General features: G+C 40.4%; 1 protein-coding gene across 4 annotated transcripts in view; it reads right to left on the bottom strand.

The window, feature by feature from the left end:
* LOC141331479 (transducin-like enhancer protein 3-B) overlaps positions 1 to 19,337 on the bottom strand; it is a 34,904-nt gene extending 15,567 nt beyond the window's left edge. The window contains exons 1-9 of one of the 4 annotated variants that reach the window (XM_073836545.1): positions 19,008 to 19,337; positions 18,334 to 18,536; positions 17,528 to 17,628; positions 17,224 to 17,287; positions 13,956 to 14,000; positions 7,803 to 7,865; positions 7,644 to 7,718; positions 1,846 to 2,050; positions 1,675 to 1,691 (exon numbers count right to left, since the gene is read on the bottom strand). In XM_073836545.1, the coding sequence (XP_073692646.1) occupies positions 1,675 to 1,691; positions 1,846 to 2,050; positions 7,644 to 7,718; positions 7,803 to 7,865; positions 13,956 to 14,000; positions 17,224 to 17,287; positions 17,528 to 17,628; positions 18,334 to 18,357 (594 nt within the window). In that variant the 5' untranslated portion in view covers positions 18,358 to 18,536; positions 19,008 to 19,337. Of the gene's footprint in view, positions 1 to 1,674; positions 1,692 to 1,845; positions 2,051 to 7,613; positions 7,719 to 7,802; positions 7,866 to 13,955; positions 14,001 to 17,223; positions 17,288 to 17,527; positions 17,629 to 18,333; positions 18,619 to 19,007 lie in introns of all 4 variants that reach the window. The other 3 variants (XM_073836544.1, XM_073836542.1, XM_073836543.1) reach the window with 3 other exon arrangements.
* Between the last annotated feature and the right edge of the window lie 934 nt (positions 19,338 to 20,271).

Genomic DNA, 20,271 nt, shown 5'->3' on the forward strand with positions numbered 1-20,271 from the left:
GCTTTTGCGCATTTTTTACCTGGATTAAAAGTTGGATTATACAGCAGGCTCCTTTGTCTTTTTTATTATATTTTTTTTTAAAGGCTTAGTGTGGCCTAATGCTGCCTGCTCTGCTCTCCTCATGCTGTTAACGTGCCGCTGACTTTCCTCCTCATCAAACATCAGGACTTAAAGGAATAGTTCAACAAAAGATTTAAATTCGGCCACAATTTACTTCATGTCGCGGAACACAACAGGAGTCATTTTAAAGTACTAGTTGTGTTTTCCATACAATCCAAAGCGAGTTTTCCAGCTCAAAATGTGCACTGAGTAGTTTGGCGGTAGTTTAATAAGTTTTATAACTTAAAAAAAGTCGTTAAAAACAGTCCATGTGACATCAGTGGTTCAACCATAATTTTACGAAGCTATGAGAATACTTTGTGTGCAAAGAAAACAAAAATAATGACTTTATTCAGTGATTTCTTCTCTCCCGGGAAAGTCTGGCGCCATTATTGAGAGCACCACGGCATATTCACGCAGCTTTATAAAATTAGTTGAACCACTGATGTCACATGGACTATTAAACAATGTCCTTACTAGCAATAGCCAAAATTACATTGTATGGGTCAAAATTAGACATTTTTGAATGCCAAAAATCATTAAGATAGAGTAAAGATAATGTTCCATGAAGATATTTTGTAAATTTCTTACCATAAATATATCAAAACTAAATTTTTGATTAGTAATATGCATTGCTAAGAACTCCATTTGGACAACTTTAGAGGTGATTTTTCTCAATATTTCAAAGATTTTTTGCATCCTCTGATTCCAGATTTTCAAATAGTTGCATCTCAGCCAAATACTGTCCTATTATAACAATGTAAGTATAGACAACGTATATTTATTCAGCTTTTAAGATGATTCATAAATCTTAATTTAAAAAAAAAAAATTCCCTTATGACTGATTTTGTGGTTCAGGGTCACACATCTTAATTTGCATTCCTAGGATGAACAAAGGTCTTACAGATTTGGAATGACATGAGGGTGAGTAATTAATGGCAGAATTTTCATTTTTGGGTGAAATATCTGTTTAAATGCATTTCACCATGCTGAAATGTTGTGATCCAGGGTATTTCACTAAACACAGAAGAAAATCCTCATTCTCTCATGCTGCCAGCTTTGTAAATACACTAGCAGTGGTGTTGTTTGACAAAAAAAAAAAAAAAATAAAAAAAATAAAAATAAAAAATAATTGGAAAGGTCTGAAGCAAGAAGACATTAGCATAAACATCATAGCTCAAGTGACTTACTGACGGAGAAATGCAATGCCCAAGGCAGTTATTTTTTGTTGGACAGGTAGGGAATTGCTGTGTAAACCCCTTTCTAAAACTCACTAAGATAAGTGTAATTTGCATCAAACTTAAGAGACAATTTTGCTGATCTTGTTCAACAGACGGCTGTGCACCATTCTGGCATCTGTACTTAAAGTACACCAAAAAAGAACAATGCGAACACTTGCTTAAAAACTATTGAAAGCACCTAAAATAGACACAGAAATAAAACCCCATATGACTCGTGTAATGCCTTCTGCAGTATACAGTAGTTTTGTGTAAGAAACAGATAAAAACTGTAGTTTTTGTTACGCATTTTTAAAAAAACAAGTAGAGACAGATATGGAAAAATGACAGAACTCACCGTGCTAGATTCCCGCTCTTTATCCAAGGGAGAATGATGGAGTCGTTAACAGAAACAGATAAAGAAAAGAAAAAAAAAAGTCAGCATTTACATTTATTTTCTTACCAAAGCATGAGCGTACCACTTCAGGACATTTGTTTTTGTTTTCACTTGAGTGCATATGTGCATTACCTCTGTGCTCCAGATCATGATGGTTCTTCTCATCTTTGACGGGCATGTGCGCCTGGCTGCCTAGAGCTCCCAGCGCCAGCAGTCCTGACCCTGAGCCTGTGACTGGAGGGATGCCTGGGGGCTGCAGCCCCGAGGGGTGAGGGGGCAGTTGGACCGGGGGTCCGTGGGCAGCGTGAGAAAGGTGTTGAGCCTGGAGCTGCTGCTGCTGTCAACACACACACACATACATCAAGTGGGTCGGAGGGAAAAGGCATATGGACAGCATACACTGAATAAAGGTGACTGGTTAAGCCCCTCTCTCTCACAGGATGCACGGAGAGGAACATTGGCACCCTAACACCATTAGTGGCTGGATCAAAGCAGGACACTCTTCACAAGGACATGTCCTCCTTGAGCTCAGCAGGAACGGCTCACTCCGACACATACTACAGATTTCTAAACATGCACTGCTCTTAAACTACACTACTTAACATGCATCTTTTTTGCAGCAAACCAGAAACACACAAAAGCTTGTCTAATTAAATAAGCTTCGAATAGGATTTATGAACACTCCTATATAATCAAGAAGCAATATTAAAATGAGGGTGCATTACTTTCTGGTATTTGTTTTCTGAGTCAATATGTACACACATTCATTCACATACAATATACACACACACAGTCAAGTAACTTAAGCAAAATGTAGGTAAACATCAAATAAACGGCATCCGCCCATAATATTTCAGAGAAAGTTTACACATAGGTCCGTGGTTACATCTCCTAGGCTACACCACTCCTCCATGCCTTCTTAACAACAGCCAATCAGACAAGCCATTCTCTGTTTGTGTTAATTTAATAGTAGTTACACGTGGTGTCAAAGCAGTGGCTGTTTACAGCTGAAAGACGAAGATGTGATGATGCAACAAGATATAAGATTATTAAACGTGCGTTGCATTGTGTGATTTTAGTTGTATCTGAATCAAATGTGTCTAACATAAAATTTAAGATTTTTTTGTCTTCATCTAATACTACAATTAAAGCTACATTTCTCACCGTACTGCCCTCATTTTTGGATTTAGCTAGACCTTTTGGGTAAAATATCTCCATCCCTTTTGATGTGAAAAGATTAGTATGAGTCCAACCACAGACTACTCAGAATGGCCACTGTGGTGGGAGCATTAGGTGCAATTTTCGCCTTAATTCCCACAATTGTACACAGTAATTATATAATTTATCAACAGACTAATTTTGCTGGATTAACTGTTCTGTGACACATACATCCAATGCCTTCCCAAATCTACAGTAGACAGACATGCCCACATTACTAATAACTGTGAAACCCCATATCAGTCCACATCAGTACTTAACTAATAACTCAAACTAAGCCATAAAGTGCTTAACCAAAAACATACATTTAATTTAAGATACTCAACCATTCAAAAGTTTGGGGTCAATATGATTTTTTTCTTTCTTTCAAATGATCACAAGTGACAGTAAAGACATTCATAAAAGTTACAATTTTATTTTAAATAAAGTCAAATTTTAATTTCAACTTTTTTAAATGTGATAAATCACCATTTTAGAATGATTCATGAAGGATCATGTGCCATTACAGGAATAAACTACATTTGAAAAAGTATTCAAATAAAAGTTAATGCAAATATATTTACACATTGTTTTATTTCATTTAAGCAAATAAATTAGGCTTAAAAAAAAAAAAAAAACACAGTAGTGCAAGTATGAGTTGTGAACAGATAACTGCCAATAATATAAGAAATTTAGATCTAAATCCGTTATGTTTCCATGCAAAATGTAGCACATTTAGTTAATGCATTCAGTTTTTTTTTTTTTTGAGAAATCAAAATATGTCTGAGCAGTCCTGCAGTGGTCATCTTAATGTAAAGAGTGCTCATAAATGTCTAATATACATTTATAAACCTGCATGAACACATACTATTCTCGAAGTAAACAGCCAATGCTTTGACACCAATGACTAAAGGAAGCACAATGCAGAACAAACACACTAGATAACACTGAGAAGCATTAGGGTCTAAAAAACACTGGGGTCTCCACTTCAAAAACCCAAATATAACACACACAGAATCTATCTTTAGCAGTAGCACTGACCATCAGAGCAGGGTAGACAGCATGAGGCTGCTGCTGATGAGAGAAAAGAGACGAGCATGTCATTACACGCTCACACTGCTCACTCATGAATAACACATCACCACTTCACAAATCCACCCAGGCACATGAATGCTGACCAACACTATTTCAGCAACGAAGGGCGCTTTTGGATTTAAATGTGCGTTTCTAACCTTACCACAGTGTTGAACACCCTTAACCATCCTAGTAAGACACACTGATCCCTATTAGTCTTTCGCTAATAGCATAATAGCGGCAAATAAAACTGGCTAAACACTCGCCTTTATTGTAATAAGTCATGTTTTGAGTCAGACTGAGGCCATTTATGCTGCTAGTGTGAAATCTGAAATGCAAATGAATAGAAACAGTATGCAAAACGAATCTGGTGTTCTGTATCTAAACAAAGAGCAAACCAGAAGCAAACCTCATCCGCTAAAGTTTTACATAAAACAAGCATTGCAATTTACAGTGACTTCTACATTAGCTTTTCATGAAATTAAGGACCGGTTTGGGTTTTATTATCACACCTGTATTAGACCGAACCTTTTCATATAAAGCATTTTTAAAAGTCATCAATTCACCAAACGCAGCATTTAATACCAGGTGTAAACAGGGATAGGACTTCTCATAATCAGGTCTTTAAATGTGAGGTTAATTGAAATATTTAAAAAATATATACATTACTACTATTAATATAACACATATTACTAAGATACACAAGTGTAATTGCTACTCATACTGTTGCTTTTTTGGCACATTTACAGCATCATTAACATAAAGACCTTGTCGGCTGTAACTTATTAGCAAAGCCACAGACATGTACAGCACTGCCACTTTAACAGGTCAGTGGTACCGCAGACTAAAGCTTTCATGGGCGTCTCTTCTCTTGCTAACCCACTTATTTGCCTCTACCCCTCCCTGTGGATATCACTCCCTCTCACAATGTCTCCCTCTCCTTTCACAATCTTGCTTCTCCTCTCTTTCTCTTTCTCTCTCTCTGTGCCAAACGCTGCTGGCTCCTGATTAACAGTGAATCTTTAATGACCCCCCTCCCCCTCTCCGTCAGGGCACACAGATTGATCTCCTGCCATCTCACCAGCCAACAAATAAAAGCTTGTTTTTTTTTCCAAGCCTGTGAGGATGTGCGCGAGAGTGTGTGTTAATTCCTGCAACAGTGCGGCAAGTGTCTGCCTGAATACATCTATTTATCCACCATCATGATGACCATGTGACTTGCTAAGTGTGTGTATGTGTGAGCAGAAGCAACAAGCCCTGCCCCCATGCCTCCCCCGCCTCTCGCCAAGCTGCTCTGCTGAATGGCTAGCTGTTAAATGATGGAGCCCCGTCGACAGTTGCATTCAGGCAGATTCGAGGAAGCAATTACCTTGAAAACAGGGGTCAGAGTCTTGGCTCATTTGCCTTAATTGAATTCCAATATCTGGCTCTGGCTGTCCTGACCCAGCTCAGGACCTCCTACCCACTAGCCCAGCCCAGGCTAATCAAACTTGGATAGCCACACTCACCACAGGAGACACGCTAAGTACTTTTACATCCAATAAAAGTTTGATTTTAGTTACTTTGTAGACTCTACTAAAACGGTTGTTTTTGTTAAATGAAAACGCTTAAGGACCATTTACATCAAAAAGTAATTAATCGCCTTGTTTTGAAACGCAAAGCAAGCACACTAGTTTGATATTTAGTATGCTTGTAGCTTGTCTGTTAAGCATAGCATTGTGTGCTTGCTCTGAAAGACAGAGGTGACACAATGCAGATTTAATCCCTCAAATAATACACACTGTGCATATATGGACATAAAGATCATGTCTACAAAAACATGATTAAATGCATGTGTAAGAGTACTTCTGTTCTTAATCTACTGCATAATTTAGATTAAACGCTGCATTAAATTATCTCTGGATTAGAATCAAACACACTGCCTGACAGAATGGCTTGTCACACTTGAAATGGTTAACCCTGGGTCATTCCAAACCCTGGGTAAACAAAATCCTGGATTATCTTGATTCACGTTTCGTACTGCTCATACTTTACCCAAGGTTAAAGGGATAGTTCACCCAAAAATGTAAATTCTGTTACTCACCCTCATATTGTTCCAAACCCGTAATAATTTAGTTAGTCTTCGGGGCACAAATTAAGATTTTTTTGATGAAATCCAAGAGCTCCCTGTTACTCTATAGACAGCAAGGGTCCTACCACGTTCAAGGTCCGGAAAGGTACCAAGATGATCAACAAAATAGCTTCAAAAATAGCTAGTAGCTTCACAAATTACAGTTGTCACTGTTCTTGGTACCTTTCTGGACCTCGAACGTGGTAGGACCCTTGCTGTCTATGCAGGGTCAAAAAGCTCTCGGATTTGATCAAAAATATCTTAATTTGTGTTCTGAAGATGAACAAAGGTCTTACGGATTTGAAAAGACATGAGGACGAGTAATTAATGACAATTTTCATTTTTGGGCAAAATATCCCTTTAACACTTAGTCCTCATCTTGTGTTACCAGCTGTACTATACGTTAACAGACTATGAATATAAGAATTAACTTTTTTTAACACTCTAATTCACACCTTTATCACCATTTGACATTTTCCCACTTAAACACTGTTTATACACGGTGCAGTGTTTCTGTAACTGTGCAAAGTATGATATGACGCACGTGATTGGTTGTCTGTCTGTTGCTAACTCTCTAGTTACAACATTCTAAAACCGCATTGTTTTACACTGCACAAGATGGTCAATGCAGGGTTAACACCACAAAAGCGGTGCTAACCCAGCTACTAAATTACAAGTGTGAAACCTACTTTTACCTGAAGTTAAAAGCTTTAGAATGAGGATGACCAAGGGTTAGGCACAGTGTGAACAGCCTAACACAGAAACTGATTAAATTTTCCAGAAACTTAATGCAGTGATTCAAGTAATGTTTGTGTTGCCCACATCAATAGGATGCTCCTTTACACAAGCTCTTTAAAGAATTTAACATGGCTAATCACAGAAAACCCTGACAGAATTAGACTTCTCCCTTTGTGTGATCAAAACAAGAGCTTAACTACACAAGCCTAAACATGTTTCTTTCCACATGCCTCTCAAACCCTGTGACAAACAGACACAGAGAGAGAGAAGTCCTACACGCACAAATGAACTCAAATGATCACAGTGACTAGACATAAAACAATGGCATAAAAAAGCAAACATCATGGTGTAAACACATGGCATTACAAATTAAAACAAAGTAAAATCAGACCATGAAGGGCAGGGGCAAATCTGCAGCAAGAAACTGATGGGACTAAGACACACCAACAATCCTGATCTCCGCCCAAAACACAAGTATCAACATCTTTAGCAATCACGGATTTGCCCTTGAACTGTTTAAGAGCTGTTGAGGTGATACGTGTTGGATTAAAAGGTTTTACAGTGGAGGATTACATTTGATGCATCACCTTTGACCCAAACCCCACCTGTGGGAGTAGGCTAGTTTATCTTCTTCAGACGCAAATTTGATTTTTATTGCTATATACTATAAATCCAATTGTCGTTTAGGAGCCAGGCATGAATGCATTAGTACACTGAGCTGCATGTGTGCAGGTTTGTCCCTGGCCCTGGTCAAATGAAGGAGAAAGAGGGGTATACACACGGTGAGAGGCAGATTGGGAAGTCCACGTACCCCGATGATGGCATTCAACTCTGTCATTGTCACTTGCTTAGCACGTTCAACAGCCTGTGCAACCTGCTGTTGGTGCTGGAAGAAAGAGAAAAGACAGCTCAATAAACAAAGATGCCACTAAAACAGCTCATTTTATAAATAGAAATGGAGAATATTTACCTCTTGTGACAAAAAAGGCATGATTTGAGCAAGAATTGCATTTAGCCGTTTGGCAATCTCAGTCTGAAACAGAAAAACAGAGACATACAAACAGTACGGTTATTAAATGTTGTCAGCTCTTCTCTAATCACTCAAATGTACTTAATTCACGACGGCACGCGCTCCAACGCTCTCACGTTACTTTCACTTTGCTGAATGCTCTAATCAAGCCTCGGCGCATCTAAACGAGGCATGATGGGATACCTCCAGAATTCCTGATTAATGAAGTAAAAACTTCAGAAACGTCTGTCTTCGCTGCTGATGTTGCCATGTGTCTGATTCGGCGCATAATGAACACGAGGCTCTTTGAGCGCTGATATGGTGTGTGTGTGGCTCACAAAGCCAAACGGCGCTCCAGCACACTGCTACTGAAACAGATCTGGCCAAATCCACAGCTCTGCCAGGCCAAGATGGACAGAAGGCCTGCGGTGCCCATCTGGCCAAGAGATGGAGAGAGGGAAGGAGGGATAAAGGGGGGGGGGGGGTTGTCTGGCCTCAACCACCCCCCCACCCCCTCATTACCCAGACAGATTATTTCATTAAGATGCTGAAATATGCTAATGCTGATTTGGTGCTGGGAGATTAACGATGGCAATACTGAGCAATTACCATTTTTCCCCATGCTCCCATTCCAGCAGCGCAGGAGGCGAGGAACCGGAGCCCTACAGCAATATTCAAAATGACTTTTATTGATATGGAGAGACGGACAGGGTAATCAGCCAACATGCTCTGGTTCTCCTGCATTACTCACGGCTACCTGAAGCCCCCAAGAGCTATATTTCATCATGAGCTATGCTAACGCTTCAGGATGAAAAGGAGAGAAGGGAAAGGAGAGCGCGAGGGAGGGGGGGTGGGGGGAGAGGAAGTATAGGGCGGTGAACAAATTGATTATAGGTTGGAGCAGATGGCCCAGCAGGTGAGGGAGGAGAGAAATTTCTCTTTCTTTCACTGCAAGCCACATTCCGTTCGTTTCTTGGCAGCGTGACCTCTGTGCCTGTGGGAGGGTGCTGACCCTGGAACTCTGATGGATTCGGTCTCTCTTTAGAGCGGGTGAGAGTGGATGTGTTCTGACCTGTGATGAACTGTCTCCAGGGACGTGAACAAAGGATCTAAGCCCTCTCCACACCCCTTCAGAGTCATTGAGCTATTAATGCTTTTTCACCCCGGCTTTGCTACACAAACACACACTCCTTCGCAAAACAAACAATAATCTGTTGGTGTCTAACCGAAGGGAGGGAATATTCGAACATAAAAATGCTGCCTGCTCTCATAGACCGAGGTTCTTTTTCTTCGCTCACTCCATCAGTTCACCCCCCTCCCCTTGGCTTCCATTCCTGTATGCCACTCTGAGGTTGCCACAGCAACCGGTCCGCCCCTATCTCTCCCTCAGATCATTATGTAAATTGGAGCTCTGCTTGACCATAACAGGCAGTAAAATCATATTACGCGCACAGGGGCAGGTCATTAAATTGAATTTTCGGCCTGTCGATCAGATCAACTCAGCAAATTAATGTGGGATGAAAGGGGGCAGACGGGGGAGGGAGGCAGTAACGGCTTCTCTTTCATGGGTGGGGTGAAGTGTGTGTGTGTGTGTGTGTGTGTGTGTGTGTGTGTGTTAACAGAGAAGATTGGAAAACACTACCCATCTGCCTGAGCCAAAAAACCCTGGTGACTGTCCAAAGGAGAAGATCTTCCACAGTAATTAACAGAAATGACTCTTCCACTGATATACGGCATGTGACTTGTTAATACACAACACTCCATGCACCACAGTATATAAATACAGGGAGCCGTAAGCACCTGCTTTAGCAAAACTGCTTCTTGTTGTGATCCCAGCTTGAATCAAAATGTGACTTGTGGTAAAAATATCTACATTTACATTTATAAAAAATAAATAAATATTTTAGGCAAGACACAAGGGTGAATCTCATAAAAACAAAAATGTGTGCATAATGCACAATGATTCTACAAATATGCTTTGATTTTCTGTGTTGTGACACTGACAATCACATTTTATCTTCTAATCTAATTATGCTACTAAAAAAACAACAACAGCATAATGAGAATTTATTCAATTTAGAGATAATTACCAAATAACAAAAAAGCAACAAAGTAATAATAAATTGAGAGGTAAAAAAAAATGGTGGGAATTTTTCGGTACCTCACAATTTGACTCTTGGGCTCACGATTTCCGATTTGATCAAAATTGTGCACACTGGTCATTTAACGCACCAGTATTTTGATTTAAAAACACACTAGTCAATAGTATGGGTAGCCCCCGATTCAGGAAATCAGCGTTTCCTAACTACTAACTTCCTAATAAATCAAAAATATTTTCCATTACTTCCCATTAGGGATGTGCCCGAATGCAAATACCATGTACGGAAAGGAAATGACATGTACTACAGAACCCCTAAAGAGAATAAATACCAGATGGGAGGCAAAAATATATTTCAATGTTTTCGTTCACAATTACATTGTTAGGTAATTATACTGTATATAAATTGCAGGCATCAGAGAGCAGTTATTAATATGCGGGGCTTTGAAACTTGCAATCACATTTTACTTTCACTTTCGAGATTCGCAATCACACATTCTCTTTATACTATGTATAAATGTACTATGTACACTATGTAAAACTATGTACTACGCTCCTTACTCCATTTATGTGGTAAGTGAAATTTTATATACTTTAATGTAACTGGCTAACACTAACAAGTGGCTAATCATAACGTTTTCTGTGCATTTTTCCAAACATTTGCCCTTGCTGAAAATGGCTCAGAATGTATTATTTTTTCCTCCATTGCTGTTGCTGTTTTGTTCCGACAACATCATGTTGTTATTATTATATTAACTAGAAAATCGATTGTTGAAATTTGTGAATCGATGTGAATTGCTAGAAGACTAAATTGCAATTCATTTGTGAATCTATTTAAAAAAAAAAAAAAAAAAAAAAAAAAAAAAGTGTCAAGAAATTACCACAATGCAAATAATCTTTTTTTTTTTTTTCGTTTCTTTCCCTTTTTGTGACCTGGACATGTTTTTGTGAGATTCACCCTTGATAGACTCCATAAAACAAGCCAAAACTTACCCACAAACTACATTAACCTCAGCTTAAACCACCGCACCATGGGATAAGAACAGAAAGTGCGGTATTGCTGAGTTCCAGAGGCGTGCCGTAAGCTACTAGAAGAGCTCCCACACAGGCTGATAAAAAAAAATAGGGCACAGGGAGTGAAAACAAGGCCCTTCAGCAGAGAGAGGCTTTCTGCTCAGCTTCACAATCCCAGGTGCTCAGTGCTGTCAAGCAGCGTGTGAAGAGCTCTCACACACAGCCCTGTCAATGGCACGCCAGAAGCCATTTACCTGTTGCTGTGGGTACGAGCTGAGTGCAGGGAGACACTGATGAGGATTAAATATGCTGCAAAACAACTGCACACTGAAGGAGAGCCACTCACTGACAAATGAACACACACAGACCGCTACACTCCCTCTCTCTGTGACTCAATGAACAATTACACACAAGAGGGAGAGAAAGTAAGGAGTGAGTCTGTATAGTTGAACTTACATTTACATGCTCACTCAAACATAAAAAAGCCACATATAAACATTCCGATGACAGGTGAAGCCATCTTCGCAGATAAGAAACGTTAACAAATAAACCAAAGCACTCAGTGGCATTCACTCACTCGAGTTCATTCCTCCCTGCCTGACACAGGCTCCTCTGACCCTTAGCTTCCCTCGGGCTGAAAGGCTGCATTGAGCAGCAGCCGTCTGTACAGGGTGTCTCTGTCTTGCCCTCGCTGCATATGCAGCACAAATCTTGTTGGAACTGTTTAGTTATGTTTGTGTCTCTCTGTGCATTCATCTGCTCAAGACGGACACAAAGGACACAGACACGACCACCTGGTTCAGTGCACAGAGCTGAGAGACAGATGTGACCCAAACTTTATATATATACACACACACACACACACACACACACACACACACACACACACAATATTTATATTTAACACTGAAGATACAATGTGGCAAAAATGTCCTGTAGGCTTGCATTTGACACAGAATTTTAATATCAGGCATTATGTAAAAACAGATTATTGGTGCATTCCTAAAATAAAAGAAAAGAATACAACCCACACACATTAAACCTGTTAAGCTCAAACAAATTGTGGGTTTTAAACTAGATATAAACAGAACAAAACATTATAATATAACCCTGTCTGCATTCTGTTAGGAATTCACTGGCCTGCCCTGATAATGCAGGGACATTTTGTCACCACTAGACATCTCACTCACATGTACACAAACACTTCTGAAGAGAGACTGCAGTGTGCTCTGAGTCAGTTTGCTTTGGCTCAGAATCAAATCGACCATCATCACCTTGGCAAACAATTCCTGGAATCCTGAATAAATTATTCATCCGAACAAGTTCCCTCCCCGCTGCCAGTCTCAACCCCCCTCCTCGCTCTCTCTCACCCTCTAAGGCCACAGACTGAGCTTCACTTAATGAATCTGGCTTAGTGTGTGCACACACAAAGAACTGACCAAATACGGCCACACCAATGATAACACACACACACACACACACACACACACACACACACTAGTTCTGCATTCATTCAGCAGCAAGCACTTCAGGACAAAATGAGGAAGAAAATGAAGACAGAGGGAACTGTGTTAAACACAGAGGGACAGCAGATCAGGGGCCTCTGAGGCTCAGTAATTAAAGGGCTACATTGACAAGCACAGCCATCCACTTCCTGCCCCCACACGGCAAGCCCTCCCCCTCACGGTTGTAAAACTCACCATCCTGCCCCCAGGCTCTAATGTACCGCAAGATTAGCGCTGACCCTTGCACCATTACAAACTCTCGAGCGTGTTTACCTAAAACAGTTATTTAATAGTACTCCGAATCTAGTGGATCCTGAAAGCACATGACAAATCTGGCACCTAGATGCATTTTCCTCCCTCTCCTTTCTTTTCCAAAAGCACTACATGAAGGGCAGACTATGTGTTATCAGACTGCTGTCATCACTAACTCCAGAGAGAGCAGGGAGTCCATGCTCCGATGAATAATTCATGCGTTTGAGTCCACTCAGTCAGAGCTCTATTGATAAACAAAAGAGAGGCTCTGAAAAAAAAAAAGCCAGTCGATTAACCTGTTTGCGCAAAGCCCCTGCACCTTCCCTTCCCTCCCTTTTCATTTTCTCTCCGTCTCTCTCACAGCTGGAGATAAGTGCCTGACAGAACCTTTCAGAAAATGCAGTGTCTGTGAGAGAGAGACATGTGGCCCAGACACACACACACACACACACACACACACACACACACACACACACACACTCGGAGTAGCTGATGGATTGTGCATGCTGTTCCAATTCACCACCCTCACACTGATACCATTAACCTTGTGAGGCCTCAGGGTGAGAACCATAAAGGGCCTCTTCAAACTGAGCCCTCCTCATATGACTATACATCATATCACTACTAATGACAGAGAGAGATAGAGAAATGGAGGAAATGGGGGTGTTGGATGGTCCCTCTTTTAAAATGCATCAATTTCGTAACCTCACTTGGTTACAAAACCCCAATCGATCAGTCTCAGACAACAAAAAAAAAAAAACACATACAGGCTGACAACAATTAGGACAGACAGCCAATTACTAAAAGAGGTTAAATAACATTTCCTGCTGGACGCAGCTGACCTATAGACCTTTATCTGGCTTGGCCTCGTGTTTATGCTTTTATTTTTAGTTCTGTTCCGTGCAGACGCCACTTTTTGCCACTTTTATTTATAGGGGTGGCATAGGAAACAAACAGAAAAAAAGGGAACCAAATCTAGAAATGAATTCAGACTTGCACAAGCCAGATTCAAACATGCACTAACCACCATGCCTCCAACTACTGTAATCAATTTAATCATATGTATCACTACTCAAACTGTACGTTTGCGTGTTTGTGCACGCAATGCTTGCAAAACCCCTTCCATGTCGTTATTATCTTTCTGACCAGAATAATTTGTCATGTCAGAAGACATGCACAATAAAAATGAATGAAACTACACAACGCACAATGAAAAGGAATATGGTGTTTGAGTAGATCACATACCTGTTTATGCATTTCAATGTTCAGCCCATAGGACATCTCATAATACTGCAAAAAGAAAAAATGAGAAATGCATTTAGCACAAAATCGTATAATGGCACTGACTACAGTAGTGCAAGACTATCACCCCTATATATTATGCACCCAATTAACACACACACACACAAAAAGTGTACACAAAACTAGGACTCAGATAATTGGCTGATTATAGGAGTGGAGAGCAATGTTTATGGATCTCTCTGGCAACATTTGTTTAGTGGGATTTACTCACTACTCGCATTTATGAATTATTGGTATTGAGTTATCTCATACCAGTTATTAAACAGTGGTTAACAAAAAAATATTGACAAATCTCTCCCTTTCTACACATTTATTTTCATTGAAAATTTCAGTTTCATCATAGGCATCTCTAGTCTGCCCATTCAAGAGAAAAGCAGTTTTCTATACTAAAAATAGACCGTTCATCTGAACAACTACTGCAAACATTTTTTTTCTCAGAGCATGGCTGTGTATTTCATTACGTTTATCTGGTAGTGGCCTTTTTACCACTCTGAATTCCTCCGAAAAATAATATTTAACAAAGGTGCTGGCATGTTGAGTCAATATCTACTGCATGTTCAAATAAGATAAGAGAGAGTAGAGCTTGGTTAACACTGCTCAACCTGTGCACTATTACATCACATCCTGATGGAATTCAGTTTCCACTCACTGGACTTCTAATAAGAGGTGTTCAGCAACACTAATATTAGTGTAATTCTTGAATTGCACACAAGGGTCAATATTGAGTGAAACCGCAATCATCCTGAAGGTTGATACCGTTTCATCTGGGTCAGGTCTGTATGTAATTTAAGACAAAAACAACTTGACACACCTCCATTAAATAAATGCATGTTTGATTTTTAATTAGTTAGCAAACAACATTACTGTTGTTTACATTCACTGCACATTATCATAATAAGAATTCTTATTTAATCTAAGGCTGGTCTCAGAAATGCTGTTTGCTCCAAATCCAAAGCTTATTTAACAGAGCACGCCTGCCTTTCTCTCACTTGAATAAAGAGACACTCTGCACCTCGGGTCATAGTGGATGGAACAAGCTGCCTCCAGGGATTTTAACAACAAATAAAAACACGATTTTGACGATTAATCGGCACCGATAGTTGATTGGCGGAACTTTTCCGGGTTGCGTTCTTTAATGAAGCGGCTCACGCTCCGCTCCGCTGTCATAGAGTATTAGAACTTAAGTCCGACATCAATGCTTAATGTCAGGATTGTTACCATATTAGCCAGCAAAGTTGCAGATTTAAAGACATGATGTGAGAAGAAAGCAAACTGTGTTCATTTAGCCGACAGAAATTCTGCTGCGCCACAGCGCGCCATTCATAGTTTTACATTACATCATATCTGCGCCAAACCTTTGTTAATGTTCATAAAGGCTTGACCCTGGGCTGGAAGATTGAGTATTGTGCATTTAAGCGAAACGTTTGTATTTCTGTAGCTCTAATAAAGTCTGTATGCTTCATATAGAGCTATAATTTATGTTTTAGCCTTTTCTTCAGGCCGCTGAAGCATGGCAGTTACGCGCTTTATTTCACAATGCCAGTTTTCCTTGTTCTTATTTGATTTTAATAACTGATCAACAAAAATATGTATTAAAAATTGAGATAAAAATGATACAAAATGAAATTCGTTTAAGAAGGGATTTTCCACAAATAAAAACGTACGAAATGGTCAAAAAAAAATTGTCTGACCCTCTCAAATTCTCCCGGCGTATTGCCGTCCAATTCATACCACGTCCTTTATGACATTTACAAATTACACAAACTTCTTTCGTAATAAACAGATTGAACTGAAACAAACACAAACAAATAATATTTAAACAATGTAAAACAGAAAAAAAAAAACTTAAATATCTACAAAAACATAGATCGCTCTCTCTTTTCGTTTGATCTGTTCTTTAAACTAATATTTGCCGCTTTTTTGATTATATTTGGTGAAATTAACTGTTTTAGACTTCCCCTTGAACTACACACGACGCGTCCTGTGTGTGTGATTGTGTGATACCTGAGAGTTGTCAGCGCAACGCAGCGCTGCACTTTTGCCCGGTTTCATTAAGAGTGGGTGAAAAATGGATTCTCCGATGCATCGCAATGATCCTCTCTTCAACGAGCTTGTGTTTTTCCCCGCATATGGCTCGTGCGCGCTAGAGACGCGGCGGGCTTCATTGCACAGAATTTGCACTGTGAGACACGTGCGCATTGCACGGTGTGTGCTTCCACCCGCAGTGTTTTACTTTAGATATGCTTTCTTTTCTGCCTTTTGGAATGCAGTACTATTAGATGCACTAAACTCCGCACTGACAGACTTTCACTTGCGCTTTGTTTTTGTTCGTCCTAAAAAGCTTGAAAGCGGATGCGGTTAAATGCATAAAATGCAATACTTTTATACGAGACTGATGTACAGTACACACAGTCAGTTATGTTTTCAGAGCAGGACAAAACATCTGATATATCGAAATAGATCTGTGCATTCGTTTGAATGAAGCCTGTTAAAGCAGCCACTGTCTATGTCACTATCTATTGTTTTAAAAAGTAGCCTGCTTGTATAATAAAAAAAATAAGTAAATTTAGCATGAAATAAATTTGATATAAAATGTAATTAAAGTTCATTTTAATTTTAAGTTGGAGGTACTGACATACAGAGATTCCAAATATAAACAAAAAGCATAGAAACTGCAATTTTACATATTGTTAAAATGTAAAGATTGATTCCCACCCCTTTACAATGAGCCCATTTGTAACATCAACTAAGATTGATGAAAGCTGTAGAATAGAAGAGTTGTTCCTTGTTAGAGTGTGGTAATTTAAACATTTACTGCTATATTGTTCAATTTTGAAGTTTATTTTGTTAACATTAATGAACTATGAAATAACTTTAATGATTAATATATTATTAATATTTGTATTAACTTACAAAGTAACTTTTTTAAAAATAGTAGAGCACTATTTTAGTTGCCTTTCAGTATCTATTTTCAAAAACTATCGGTTAATTAATCGGTATCGGCCAGTGTGGTCCAACCTAGCTATCGGTATCGGTAAAAACCAATATCGGTCGACCTCTAATGCAAACGCTATCACACAATAAATAGGGGTAGTGGACACTAAACACCAGCTCAGATAACTGGCTGCTGACCCTATAGATGTTTTCAAAGAAACAAAAGATCAACAGATAGAAGACGTCTGATTGGAAACAAACCGCTGCTTGCTCTTACCATGACATAATGTCGCTGCATCTCTGTCTTCTCATTGGCCAGTTTGTCATACTCCACTTTAAGACTGTAAGAAGAAAGACCCATAATGAGTTCTTAGCTCTAGGTGGTCACATAAACAAATCTTATTGACATATAAATGAGCATAAAACAGAATATGAAAATTTTACATATTATAATATTGTTACATTTTAGGGTTGCACTGATGCTACTCTTGATTTACACAGCACCAGAGCCACCTCAGAGTCTAGTAACAGGTGTGAAATGAATCACACACATAAGTCAAACTATTAACAGCAATATTTACCTGTGGTACTGAGCTTGAAGGAACTGGAATTCATCTTTGATCCTGTCACAAGATTCTGCTACAGTGAATTTAAAGCCTGGCTGACCAGGCTGGTGAGGTGCCTGAAAAAAACATCAATCATTTATGTGAACTGCTGCAAAGCATAAACTTTACATTACCAATACAGCCCAACCTAGTCACTGATGCAATATGCTATTACACCAACGGTGTTTTTGGCATGTCACTGTACCTTTGACTTCCTACCAACCACCATTACCAAAACAACCTACGACCTTCTCCATTACTCCTTTTACGGCAGTCCATAGGTCTCAGGTTTTACTTTCACTGTGTTTTTGAGCAAGTCGTGGATATAACCACGGGTGTCAATAACACATTTCATGCTTCCCGATTTTCGGGGAAATGATATTTCATTGGAGCTGAAATGCGGTTTGTGAGAAGTGCCCAGGCGCTCCCTCGAGCTCGGCCTGTCGGTGGTTTTGAGACTCTAGTGGGAACAGCCTCCAACACTCAGCAGCGGTCGGCGTGACACAGACGGGTCACTGCGTCTAAACAGCCCCGGAGAAAAACTACCAGCTGATTCCCCTTTTTTCCCCACTTGAAAGTAAAATGAAAACGCACTACTGTTCAGAGACAAGTTAACGGACGTCCAGAGGAGTGCATCCTTGTTTAGTTTGTGCAGAAATAAAAGGACGCACCGCGTGAGGGAAACGTCACGCGTCACAATAGTGCACGACGGTCGAAAAGGTAACGCGCTTTTGCGCGGAGCTGCCTGAACACAATGTATCAATATAATTTATGTTACTCACCGGATGCCGGCCCTGCGGATACATCTTGAATGTATCCTTTCTGAGGTGAAGATCCAGGGGATGTGGCGCTCTTCAGTAATCCGAGTAGATGAGCGAGAGCCCGTCCGTCACCCCTCCCTGCACTCGTGGACACACAAAGCCCAGTCCGTCCACCCGATCCACGCGCGTCTCCCACTCCTTATACCCGATTTAACCCCTTTATCCTTCACACAGCCGAGGAGCAAGACAAAAACACAGCGCGTTGGCTCATTATCTCCAATAAGAGTCAAGCATTCAGCTGCACGTCTGTTGTAAACACAGAATAGTTGTGTAGAGCGAGTCAAACACACATTTGCTGCTTGTCATCTGCGCTGCGAGCTGCGACTAACAAGCTGCTTATGAGTCTTCTCGCAATAACAAGATTACCTGACTGCTGTTTGCTAGAATGTACCCCAACAAGATTACAGAACAATGTAAAACACGCTAGATAAGACAAAGCAACAGAAGCCCAATCAACTCGATAAACGGCTCAGAAATTATACACTTCGAGTGTCGAGCCTCGAAGTAAACACGGCAAAAGCAGCTTTGCAAATTACAAAACGGGAACGGAGAAAAAGCACGAAGAGTGCCCAATTGCTACATAAACACAGTCTAGATTACAAGTGGATTCTTTTGAAAGTTATCTTCCGCGTTACCTTTCGTCTCCATAAAATCCTTTTCCCCGAATGTAAATATGGCAATAATTCCTTGCACCGTGGAAACGTCGAAGTCCTCCAACTCGTGACCTTATTACGATCAGTATTAGGCGCTGGTTGGGAATCAATCCCAACCCTAGAAAAGCAGCGCCTACAATCGCTTCGAGAATGTTTCCTTCAGTTAAGACTAGGCTCTCGCTTGAGCACAATTCGCCGTATTCCGGTTGTTGGTAAATTCTCCCAATCCCTATTTGCTTGTTTGTTTAAAAACGTCTGATTGTGAAAAGTTTGCCTCGTACGTGCCAGCCGCTCGCAATCGCTTTGCCTAGTTTCTCCAACACTCGCAGTACCACACACAGACTGCCCACTGACACGCGGGCTCAACTACCGCGAGAACAACCTAACGCGACCAATCAAATGTCGAATACGACTTCACCGCGTCTGACCAATCAAACTCGGGATCCCCACGTGGGGCACGTCTGATGTGCGCGTGCTGATTGGCCAATAAAAATCTGACCTCATGTTCGCCATTTTGGCTCTAAATAGGTTGCTTTCCCCGTAGACAAACAACTTACATGAGCGACGATTGTTCGAAGTCTAGCCACCAACTGAAATCTCAAAAGATAATTTGTAGCCTAAGAAGTACATATTACAAGAGAAATTGTCTGTTGCGCTTCTCTTCACTGATTTATGAGCAAACGAAAAGCAGTTGCATTAAATTTGGTTATACTTGCTTTGACGTTTCATAAAAAATGTCTCAATGCCATGTTTTCAATACATTGCGAATCCATCACTGATGTAAAACAATATGAGCGACTGGTTTGAGACAAAACATCCTTCAAATGTCCCGTTTCATCCTTTCCAAGGACGTCGGACAGCAGAGTGAAACGAGAGAGCACCCTCATTGCCAATGTATAGTTATGCTACCGATTTTGAATGTAACTCAAATTAACAGCATAATCTGTGAAATCAGCCCTCATTACTTGATTCACGCTGTCTGCTCAGCAACACCCTCCATGCCCACGTCTGCGCCCGAAAAAAAAAAAGCCCCAACCTATCATGTGTTGCTCAGACCCACGTGGGGCGCAGCTCCTTGTTCTGCGCGCACTGGCCAATCAGAGCACTGGCGTGCATCCGATTGGCTTAGAGCGACACGGCTTGTCAGTTCGAGACCTAAGTTGTCAATCAAGCCCACGAGGGGTAGAGCGCTGACAAATGCCTGTGCCTCTCAGCCTCCCGCCTGCGAATAGTGCTTGGAATGGCT

This window comes from Garra rufa, chromosome 3, assembly GCF_049309525.1.
Source record: "Garra rufa chromosome 3, GarRuf1.0, whole genome shotgun sequence".
Classification (NCBI taxonomy): domain Eukaryota; kingdom Metazoa; phylum Chordata; class Actinopteri; order Cypriniformes; family Cyprinidae; genus Garra; species Garra rufa.